At 41.9% G+C, this 11,832-nt stretch overlaps 1 protein-coding gene across 1 annotated transcript; it reads left to right on the top strand.

Annotated features, from left to right (window-relative positions):
• Positions 1-2,413: 2,413 nt before the first annotated feature.
• On the top strand, positions 2,414-10,489 carry LOC106609104 (uncharacterized). Its single transcript, XM_082977210.1, has 4 exons — positions 2,414-2,515; positions 6,167-7,222; positions 7,622-7,692; positions 9,935-10,489. Exons 1-3 carry the CDS (start codon positions 2,414-2,416, stop codon positions 7,646-7,648), a joined length of 1,185 nt encoding a protein of 394 aa, XP_082833336.1. The 3' UTR covers positions 7,649-7,692; positions 9,935-10,489.
• The last annotated feature ends 1,343 nt before the right edge of the window (positions 10,490-11,832 follow it).

Raw genomic sequence — 11,832 nt, 5'->3', positions numbered from 1 at the left:
TTTAAATACATTATCAATGGCAAATAGTGTTTTCTATGCTTGATTTCACTTAATATTTTTGGGTGTTGCGCTCATTGCAGTCAGAAAACATGTTGGCCGATCAAAACCCTTGCCGGTGATGTTGCTTTCTCTCCCCAAGTCGTATGAGAAAATAACGGAAAACTGACCCAAGATCAGTACTGTACATATGCAACTTCAACCCAATGTAATGCGGAGCGCGTTCCAGCTCGTCAACACAATCGGCTGCAGGGGAGGTTACTTTCCGTGTTGTTCAGTTTATATAAGAATATCAAATTAAATGAATCTTAGAAACGCTTTTCCAGGCAGTTCGAATGTATATTCTTATTCTGTGTAGATTCTGTGTAATTTGACCTACAACACAAATGCGCATTATGACTTCAACAAAGAAGGCAGCTTGGAACGTACCCGATCCTCCCATGCGATCATTCTCTTTCCCGGTAAGTGAAGTATGCAAATAAAACATGGGGTTGTAATCGTTAGTATATAATGTTACGGAGATTGATTTATTGCTTTTTACGACATTTCTCAAACCACTATGCATTTTCACTGATCTGTCAAGGTTTTCAATCAAAATCTTAGCTATAGGCCTACTCAACAGTTTCAGCTAGCTAGCTAGCTTTAGCTAGGCTACGGTCTGGTGTTTCATGGTGGGTGCAGGGTTTTGTTCTGGGCAACATCTACACACCTGATTAAACTAGTTTGAGTGGTTAATTACTTTAATCCACATGAGTCAAACTCCTACCATGGGAGGTCCGAGTGTTTGCAGGTTTTTGCTCCACCCTTGATTGATAAATGAAGGTCACAAATGACTAAGGAACTCCCCTCACCTGGTTAGGTTGTCCAGGTGTTGATTGAAATGAAAAACCAAAAACCAGCAGAGACACTTGGCCCTCTGTGGAATGAGTTTGACACCCCTCCTTAATAGATCTAGTTCAACTTGTCTTTGCAAAGCCTTTCTAAAGACAGTTTTAGATCTTGTGGAGAAAACAATTCCAAACAATGGATGAATTGGGACCACCAGACAGCAATGCTCCCATCCACAGTGAATGTGTATCTATCCAATGGTCATCTTGTTATCCATCATTCACATTCTTTACATTTTTGTACACCACCTGTAGTTTTTGTGATGTAATCCACTTACAAATTAAGTACATTTAAATCCTCAGTTACATTTGATTAAAATAAGTGTCCTACATATACAGCTGTGAAATACAATTCTAAACTTGTTCTATTCTCTTTACTTTGCAGCTCCAAATAAAGACCCTTCACACCTACCACCCTTCTCTTCAGACCACTCAGACCCACACCTACCACCCTTCTCTTCAGACCACTCAGACCCACACCTACCACCCTTCTCTTCAGACCCACACCTACCACCCTTCTCTTCAGACCCACACATACCACCCTTCTCTTCAGACCACTCAGACCTACACCTACCACCCTTCTCTTCAGACCACTCAGACCCACACCTACCACCCTTCTATTCAGACCATTCAGACCCACACCTACCACCCTTCCATTCAGACCCACACCTACCACCCTTCTCTTCAGACCACTCAGACCCACACCTACCACCCTTCTCTTCAGACCACTCAGACCCACACCCACCACCCTTCTCTTCAGACCACTCAGACCCACGGCTGACACCTTTAGTCTCTCTCTCTCTTTCTTTCTATCCATCCTCTTGATACAGATCTCTTGATCCATCCTCTGGCTGCATTTTAAGTAAGTGGAGACTTTTTCTATTTTAATTCAGCTTTCTTCCCATTTCTTGTGTTTTCAAAAACAAACCAGGTTGTAGTTTTAAAATGCAAACCAACTGGAGGGGATGATTCAAAAATGGTATCTTAAAATAAGTAACCAAATCCCACTGGCCCAGGTAGTGTTTAATCTGTCAACTAATGCCACTCATTGCACTGTGCACCTGAGGCTATGGCAGGTAGCCTACATCTAGGTTACAATAGTAGTCAACAGTTAGTATGACACATTACGTTACAGTGTGGCAGGTTAAAGCCTCAGGCTTAGTTTTATTACTAGACAAGGTCCATTATCAGATCTGACCCATATGATTGAGTCATTGAAACCCATGTCACCTTCAAACACACACCCACAGCACTTCTTTAGTGGGTTTGAGAATGGTCAGGGCTTGATGTTTAATGCGAGCTCAACGTTAGCTGCTTAGTTCTGTGGTGCAACAATCCAGCTAAAGGTTAGTTGGCCAAACTCTCTTTATTAATTGCTATTGTTAGTATAGTTTTTAATCTCACAGTCTCTAGTTCTCCTTGTCAATTCAAGCCCATTGCCAGAGTGGACCTCCCTGGTGCATTCCATCAGTCAAAGTTGTGTATAGGGCTATTCTTTCTGACACTTTTGTATCCACCTTTCATGCAGAATGGCTCCTGGCTCCAGCCGTAAGCTGTGTCCTAGTTGTAACACATCAATAAGAGGAGCATCAAAGAAGAGCCAGTTCTGTGGTGCAACAATCCAGCTAAAGGTCAAGTTAGAGGCCCAAAAAAGGAAGGCTACAGATGAATGGGCAAATAAGACAATGAAACATGGAAGATATGCAACCTTGGTTAATGCAGCAAACAAGCTGGTAAGCTTTATGTTTTCCTCTAAAAACATTTCTGCATTTCTAGCTTAGGGATATGATAGGCCCTATGCAATTATTTGTTGTCTCATTGTGTTATTTAAGAGTGTAAATCTAAATGTCATTATTTGACTGATATTTGTTGTGTTTCTGGAAGTTATTTTGTCATTAATGATTCCAGGTACATAGGTTCCACAAGGTAGGAGGGAACCCCCTGCTACTCCTCAGCAAGAGGAAAAAGGATAACATTTTGTCGTCGACTGCACTGTGTCCTCACAGTGGTATGATGAGTCAGACCTCAATGGCAGCAATCCAAAGGTTGTATGAGGCAATTGTGAAAGGTATTTGGACAGAAATATGTATGTTTGTCTACCTTAAGACCCTATCCCTCAACCACCACATCCGTTAGACTGTAAAAAACAAATTATTCCACTTCAAATTCGCCAAAGTCAGCCCCTCCCTCTCCTGTCCTGCGGGACAAAACTCTCATCCATGCTTTCTTCTTCTCCTGAATAGACTATTGCAACTCACTACTCCCTGGCACTAACACAGACTCCCTCGATAAGCTCCAAATGGTTCAAAACTCAGCAGCCCATCTTCTAACCCACACTAAATCATCCTGGCAGCATATCACCCCCATCCTCTGTGAACTCCACTGGCTCCCTGTCTCCCTCCGCATTAATTACAAGATCCTCCTGACCTAAAAAAGCTCTCCACCACCTTACCTTCTTCTCTCCTACCAGCCCTCGTGCTCTTTCCGCTCAACCACAGTTGGCCAACTTGTCATTGGGGCGGCAGCGTAGCCTAGTGGTTAGAGCGTTGGACTAGTAACCGAAAGGTTGCAAGATCAAATCCCTGATCTGACAAGGTACAAATCTGTTGTTCTGCCCCTGAACAAGGCAGTTAACCCACTGTTCCTAGCCCATCATTGAAAATAAGAATTTGTTCTTAACTGACTTGCCTAGTTAAATAAAAATAAATAAAAAATCCCCAGGTCCAAGCTCCAGAGTTTCAGTGACAGGGCCTTCTCCAGGGTTGCTCCTAGGCTCTGAAACTCCCTTCCTCCAGCCATCCGTGACTCTAAGTCCATCATCATCTTTCAGTCCTGCCTAAAAACCCACCTCTTCACCATGGCCTACCTCCCCCTCCACCATTCCCACACACACCTTTTCTGTTTCACACATGAGCAACACCTGCTCACTCACCTGCTATCTCACTCACACATCACACCCTTTCCTTGGGCCCTTCTTACCTCTATTTAGCCCCGTTTATACCTGGTTCTAACATGCATTACATGTCCTGATCTTGTCCACAGTCTGATTGTTCCCAGATTTTCAGACAGGTGTAGATGATTAAAAGAAGCATTTTGATCAGATCTTCCTGACCACATCTGGAGTTGACAGTAAAACCATTTAAATCATCCTGCCTTCTAAAATCATTGACAGGTGGCACCATTGACTTATGGAATATATATGTGTCTTAAAATAAATAAATAAGTATTCTTTTGAAAGAATATCTGTCAAAGAATTAGCATACAAGGCGGGACCAGTAAATCTGTTCACAATGCGGACACAGTGGACTGATAAGACCATGTGTAGACGCATTTCTAAAAATGTGGGTACAATCAGAATGTGGACAAGATCAGGACAAAGGATGCATGTTTGCACCAAAGTACACTGCTCAAAAAAATAAAGGGAACACTTAAACAACACAATGTAACTCCAAGTCAATCACACTTCTGTGAAATCAAACTGTCCACTTAGGAAGCAACACTGATTGATAATACATTTCACATGCTGTTGTGCAAATGGAATAGACAACAGGTGGAAATTATAGGCAATTAGCAAGACACCCCCAATAAAGGAGTGGTTCTGCAGGTGGGGACCACAGACCACTTCTCAGTTCCTATGCTTCCTGGCTGATGTTTTGGTCACTTTTCAATGCTGTCGGTGCTTTCACTCTAGTGGTAGCATGAGACAGAGTCTACAACCCACACAAGTGGCTCAGGTAGTGCAGCTCATCCAGGATGGCACATCAATGCGAGCTGTGGCAAGAAGGTTTGCTGTGTCTGTCAGCGTAGTGTCCAGAGCATGGAGGCGCTACCAGGAGACAGGCCAGTACATCAGGAGACGTGGAGGAGGCCGTAGGAGGGCAACAACCCAGCAGCAGGACCGCTACCTCTGCCTTTGTGCAAGGAGGAGCAGGAGAAGCACTGCCAGAGCCCTGCAAAATGACCTCCAGCAGGCCACAAATGTGCATGTGTCTGCTCAAACGGTCAGAAACAGACTCCATGAGGGTGGTATGAGGGCCCGACGTCCACAGGTGGGGGTTGTGCTTACAGCCCAACACCGTGCAGGACGTTTGGCATTTGTCAGAGAACACCAAGATTGGCAAATTTGCCACTGGCGCCCTGTGCTCTTCACAGATGAAAGCAGGTTCACACTGAGCACGTGACAGACGTGACAGAGTCTGGAGACGCCGTGGAGAACGTTCTGCTGCCTGCAACATCCTCCAGCATGACCTGTTTGGCGGTGGGTCAGTCATGGTGTGGGGTGGCATTTCTTTGGGGGGCCGCACAGCCCTCCATGTGCTCGCCAGAGGTAGCCTGACTGCCATTAGGTACCGAGATGAGATCCTCAGACCCCTTGTGAGACCATATGCTGGTGCGGTTGGCCCTGGGTTCCTCCTAATGCAAGACAATGCTACACCTCATATGGCTGGAGTGTGTCAGCAGTTCCTGCAAGAGGAAGGCATTGATGCTATGGACTGGCCCGCCCATTCCCCAGACCTGAATCCAATTGAGCACATCTGGGACATCATGTCTCGCTCCATCCACCAATGCCACGTTGCACCACAGACTGTCCAGGAGTTGGCGGATGCTTTAGTCCAGGTCTGGGAGGAGATCCCTCAGGAGACCATCTGCCACCTCATCAGGAGCATGCCCAGGCATTGTAGGGAGGTCATACAGGCACGTGGAGGCCACACACACTACTGAGCCTCATTTTGACTTGTTTTAAGGACATTACATCAAAGTTGTATCAGCCTGTAGTGTGGTTTTCCACTTTAATTTTGAGTGTGACTCCAAATCCAGACCTCCATGGGTTGATAAATTGGATTTCCATTGATTATTTTTGTGTGATTTTGTTGTCAGCACATTCAACTATGTAAAGAAAAAAGTATTTAATAAGATTATTTCTTTCATTCAGATCTAGGATGTGTTGTTTAAGTGTTCCCTTTATTTTTTTGAGCAGTATATTTTGTTTAATGTTTTTCTTCCTTTTGTTTAGTCTGCTGTTGTTTAGTTAGATTATTGATTGTTTGTTAGTTTCTACAATTGTAAAGCTATGTATGTTTCATGTATAATTACTGTTATTATTAAAGTAGAGGAGTTAGTTCAGGCAAGCAACATTTCAACACATTCTTTTCACATATCCTGTGTATAAGTTTATTTATAAACTGGGTGGTTCCAGCCCTGAATGCTGATTGTCTGAATGCCTTGGTATATCAGACCCTATGACAAAACATTTATTTTTACTGCTCTAATTACATTGGTAGCCAGTTTATAATAGCAATAAGGCACCTCGGGGGTTTGTGGTATATGGCCAATATACCACGGTTAAGGGCTGTGTCCAGGCACTCTGCGTTGCGTCATGCATAAGAACAGCCCTTAGCCGTGGTATATTGCCATATACCACACCTCCTCGGGCCTTATTGCTTAAATATACATGCTCACCTCTGCCAATTGGAAACTGTTGTCCACTTGTCTGTCCCATTTCCTTAATATGTTCTATATCGCAGTGGCAATCAACACCCATACCCCCACACTATAACCTTCCAACCCTCCTCCTGTTGCTGCCCAAGAACTGTCTGATACAGTTGCCCCCCAGGAGACCAGCTACACCCCCCATCCCCAACCAGGTTGAACCCCCGATATCCCCCACCACCCAGGAGACCAGCTACACCCCCATCCTCAACCAGGTTGAACCCCCGATATCCCCCACCACCCAGGAGACCAGCTACACCCCCATCCTCAACCAGGTTGAACACCCGATATCCCCCACCACCCAGGATGCCAGCTACACCCCCATCCTCAACCAGGTTGAACCCCCGATATCCCCCACCACCCAGGATACCAGCTACACCCCCATCCTCAACCAGGTTGAACCCCCGATATCCCCCACCACCCAGGATACCAGCTACACCCCCATCCTCAACCAGGTTGAACCCCCGATATCCCCCACCACCCAGGATACCAGCTACACCCCCATCCTCAACCAGGTTGAACCCCCGATATCCCCCACCACCCAGGATACCAGCTACACCCCCATCCTCAACCAGGTTGAACCCCCGATATCCCCCACCACCCAGGAGACCAGCTACACCCACACCAAACCAAAGAAGACAGAGAGAAAGTCCTGTCGCCCTCAAAAAACCCTCCAACTCGCTGAGCATGACAGTTCACCCCATCCAATCCCATTCAACCCCATCCAACCCCATCCAACCGTATCCTACCCCATTCTACCCCATCCAACCGTTTCCAACCCCATCAAACCCCATTCTACCCCATCCAAGCCCGACCAAGGAAGAGGAAATATGACTACATGCAAAAAGGTAAATTAGAATCTAACTTATATTGTTTATTCATAAATGTTAATGATGTCAATAACTTCAATTATGCTTTTAATAAATGTATAAAACAATTCCAGTGATTGATAGTCTCCTAATTTTCAGGAGGCAGGCATACTATACTGTACACTCTTAGAAAGAAGGGTTCCAAAAGGGTTCTTCGGCTGTCCCTAAAGGAGAACCCTTTTTGGTTCCAGGTAGAACTCTATTGGGTTTTACATGGAACCAAAAGGGGTTCTTCTATGGTGACAGCCAAATAACAATTTCTAAGAGTGTAGTCTAAGGCAGGCATAGATGGCAAATGAATAATGCAATTGACTGTCTTGCTAACTTTATTCATGTTCTGGTGGGTGGTGATTAAATATATACATGCATTTGTTTCAGAGTGTCCAGTGCATCCGGGGCAAATGATTTTCCCTATTCTCAAGATTCTTGCCAATAGAACTTCAAAGGAGGTAAATCTGTAGAACATTGAAATTCCTGTGACTGTATTTACAGGCTAATCCTAGTGCAACACCAATTGTAGTTAACTTGCAGTGCATAGGCCTTGTAGTTAAAGTGGCAATATGTAACTTTCTGGGTGGCCCGACCAAATGCACATAGAAATGTTAGTTACAGATCATCATTCTACTTGAAAGCAAGTCTAAGAAGCAGTAGATCTGTTCTACAGTGTGCCTTATTTCTATGCTTCCCGTTCTTAAGTTTTGTTATTGAGTCTATTACTTTGGTTTTGTACAACAGCTTCAAACAGCTCATATTAGCTACCATGACATTGCGGAGCGATTTCAGCATAGTGTAGCTTTAAAATAAAACAGACATTTGTATTTGTTGCATAATAAAGGGTCAGGAGCAGAAAGTGAGGTGGAAGCTCTGAATGGTATGTTTACTTCATCTAATCTAGAATGAATAGAGGATATACTGAACACTCAACACCATATGTATTGATGATATACTGAACACAACACCATATGTATTTGGACTGTGAAGCTAAAATGTACAATTTCACTCTAAACTCCGGCATTTTGGATTTGAAATCAAATGTTTCATATGAGGCGATAGTACAGGTCACCTTTTTACAATTTAGAAATAAAATAACTTAATGTATATAGTCCCCCCAATTTGAAGAAGCCATAAGTATTTGGACAAATTCACTTAGTGTATTAAAGTTATAGTAAATTAAACCTTTTATTTAAAATACTAAATTCTGGAGTATAGATCCAAATTTCACATGTTATCTTCATTCTCCAAATACATATGGTTTTGGCTGTACCTTGGTATTGGATGTTACAGTGCCTTGCAAAAGTAGTCAGACCCCTTGGAAACGCCTTTGACAGTCATTACAGCTGTGAGTCTTTTAGAGCTTAACACACCAGGATTGTGCAAAATTAGCCCATTATTCTTTTTATAATTCTTCAAGCTCTGTCAATATGTTGGGGATCATGTCTAGACAACAATTTAAAAGTCTTGCAATAGATTTCCAATCAGATTTAAGTCCAAACTTGAACTTGGCAACTCAGGAACATTCACTGTCTTCTTGGTAAGTAACTCCAGTGTAGATTTGTCCTTGTGTTGTAGGTTATTGTACTTCTGAAAGGTGGATTCCTCTCCCAGTGTCTGGTGGAAAACAGGCTTTGCATTTAGGCCAGAAAGTATATTCCTTTGCAGTTTTTTTCACTATTAACTCCAGTGCCTTGTTGCATACAAGATGCATGATTAGATTTTTTTCTCTTCTGTATATTTGTATTCTTTTCACTGTAGTTTAAGTCATTATTGTGGCGTTACTACAATGTTGATCCATCCTCAGGTTTTCTACCATGACAGCCTGTAACTGTAAAATCACCAATGGCCTCATGGTAACACCCCTGAGCAGTTGCATTCATGTCCTGCAGCTCAGTTCAGAAGAACGACTATCTTTGATGTGTCTGGGTGGTTTAATACATAATCCACACCATCATTATTAACTTGACCATGCTTAAAGAGATATGCAATGTCTGATTTGATATTGTGACCCATCTACCAATCACTGCCCTTTATGAGGCTTTCGAAAAGCTCCCTGGTCTTTGTTGCTTGAAATTCAATACCTGACTGAGGGACCATACAGATGTTCTATGTATGGGGTACAGAGGTATGGGTAGTTATTCAAAAATAATGTTAACCCCTATTGAGTCCATATAACGTATTATGTGATTTGTTAAGCCAAATTTAACTTGTCAACTAATTTACACTTGCCTTTATAAAAAATCTAAATTTTCTTCCACTTTGACATTAGAGTACACATTTTACATTTTAGTCATTTAGCAGACGCTCTTATCCAGAGCGACTTACAGTAGTGAATGCATACATTTCATGCATAAAAAAATAATAAAAATAAAAAATTGTACTGGCCCCCCGTGGGGGGGGGGGATTGCTTGTTGACAAAAAAAATATAAATTAAATACATTTCAATCCAACATTGTAACACAATACAATGTGGCGAAATCCAAGGGGTATGAATACTTTTGCAAGGTACTATATGTAGTTGAAATATTATATTTGAGAGGAGAAGAAGGCACTTGACCAACATCCAATAACCAAAAATCATAAAACCCTTTGAAAGGAATAGGTGCAACCCTTGCTCACGATTACATATTGAATGATTTATTTTCTATTTCTGCTTAAAAACATAACATTCCTTATGTTTTCTTTCTTGTCTTACAGTGGCAAGAAATGGGACGATGACTGGATCAAGGCCGAGGACCGCGTTTCTCCAGTTTAACCTACTTTATGCACGAATGTATTCCTCACTCTCCCTTCACATGTATCACTGTCAATCATAAATGGTTGGCCAAATTCACCATGATTTACCATTGAAACATTCATGGAGCGTCAGCATGCCAACCATTTCATCTCAATCAGTTTCATGAGAATATGCATTTAGATATTCTTCATATAAAGTGAGCTACAAACATATTGCAACAGTGACACATTTTTTGTTGTTTTGGATCTGTACTCCAGAACGTTGTATTTTAAATTATACAATGACTATGAGGTTAAAGTGCAGACTATCAGCTTTAATTTGAGTGTATTTTCATCCATATCTGGTGAACCGTTTAGAAATTACAGCACATTGTGTACATATCCACCCCGTTTTGGGGGACCAAAAGTCTTGTGATAAATTCACTTATGTGTATTACAGTAGTCAGAAGTTTAGTATTTTTGTCTTTTATGTTTGTATTGATTCATTTTACTATGTTATTAAATATATATGTTTAATTTCACTCTCATTTTTTACCTTTAGTCTGCCTATTTCTATAACACAATGCACATAGCTGATTATCTTATGGAGTAGATACAATTATATTTACTAAAGACAGTTAATTTGCAAGTTTAATAGTCTATTTTTCTCCAGATCAAACGTGTTGGTCTTTCAGCCAAAGCACCCCATACAGAAGTTGATATAATAAAGAACAAACATAAAAAATCAAGCTATATGAATCAGACACTAGTAGGTCAGATGGTTATTGAAAAGCCAATGTTTACAGTAGGCAAACATAATATTGTGGTCTTCGTTTTTGTTGTTAGTGACTCCCCACTGCCGTGTTTCTGAACTCGCCACGACATACCCTGCATTTCTGCCGCACTAGCTAACAGTAGCTGTCCGTGGTCCTGAAATAAAACGCCGGCGCACTATTAGAAAAGGTGCGCAGGTTAACATGTACGGTTCTTCATTTTACGTGGGCCTTTTCCAAAAAGTAAAGCTACAACATTCTGTTTGGAACAAATTAATGCAAATCTGAGATTTAAATGTTCAGTTGTTTTCTTCTGGAAGAGTGTTAGTTCAATGGATAAAGGTACTGGATAATTTCTTTCCAAATGACACCCTATTACCTTGAAAGTGCACTAATTTTGACCAGAGGCCTAGGCACATTGTACTATGTGCCTAGGCCTAACATTGCACTATGTTGATACATTAGTTATGAGCAGTGGATTGGGCTGATCAACTGTAGTACTTAGTGAATGTCTCAGTAATGAGAAAAGAATCATCAAAAGTGATGAGAATGTTGAATTTTGGGAAAGCATTTTGGCTGACTGACGTTGAACTTCGCAATTCATATCCAAGTTTATTATAGACCCATAGGCTAGACGCAGCTGGGCTATATATTATAATACATAGGCCTACGTGTAAATCAACATAGATTACATATTTAAAGATTATATATACAGTATACATAATGCTATTACATATATTACTTTACCTGCATTAAATATGTTAGATATCGGCCTACCCCTGAGTGATATTGGCATGCAACATGTTTTGCGCATAGAGGCAGACCGTCTATCTGCTTGGTCTCTAGGTTAGTTGTCCACGGAAAATATCAAATCAAATCAAATGTATTTATATAGCCTTTCTTACATCAGCTGATATCTCAAAGTGCTGTACAGAAACCCAGCCTAAAACCCCAAACAGCAAGCAATGCAGGTGTAGAAGCACGGTGGCTAGGAAAAACTCCCTAGAAAGGCCAAAACCTAGGAAGAAACCTAGAGAGGAACCAGGCTATGAGGGGTGGCCAGTCCTATTCTGGCTGTGCCGGGTGGAGATTATAACAGAACATGGC

The sequence above is a fragment of the Salmo salar genome, chromosome 07 (genome assembly GCF_965601325.2).
Source record: "Salmo salar chromosome 07, fSalSal1, whole genome shotgun sequence".
In the NCBI taxonomy this organism is placed as follows: domain Eukaryota; kingdom Metazoa; phylum Chordata; class Actinopteri; order Salmoniformes; family Salmonidae; genus Salmo; species Salmo salar.
This window is presented reverse-complemented; position numbering and strand designations above follow the sequence as displayed.

Coding starts and splice junctions, on each gene's coding strand:
- LOC106609104 (XM_082977210.1), top strand. CDS start 2,414: ATGGCTCCTGGCTCCAGCCGTAAGCTGTGTCCTAGTTGTAACACATCA. Junction 2,516..6,166: donor GTGCAACAATCCAGCTAAAG/GTCAAGTTAGAG, acceptor TTACATTGGTAG/CCAGTTTATAATAGCAATAA. Junction 7,223..7,621: donor ATATGACTACATGCAAAAAG/GTAAATTAGAAT, acceptor CATTTGTTTCAG/AGTGTCCAGTGCATCCGGGG.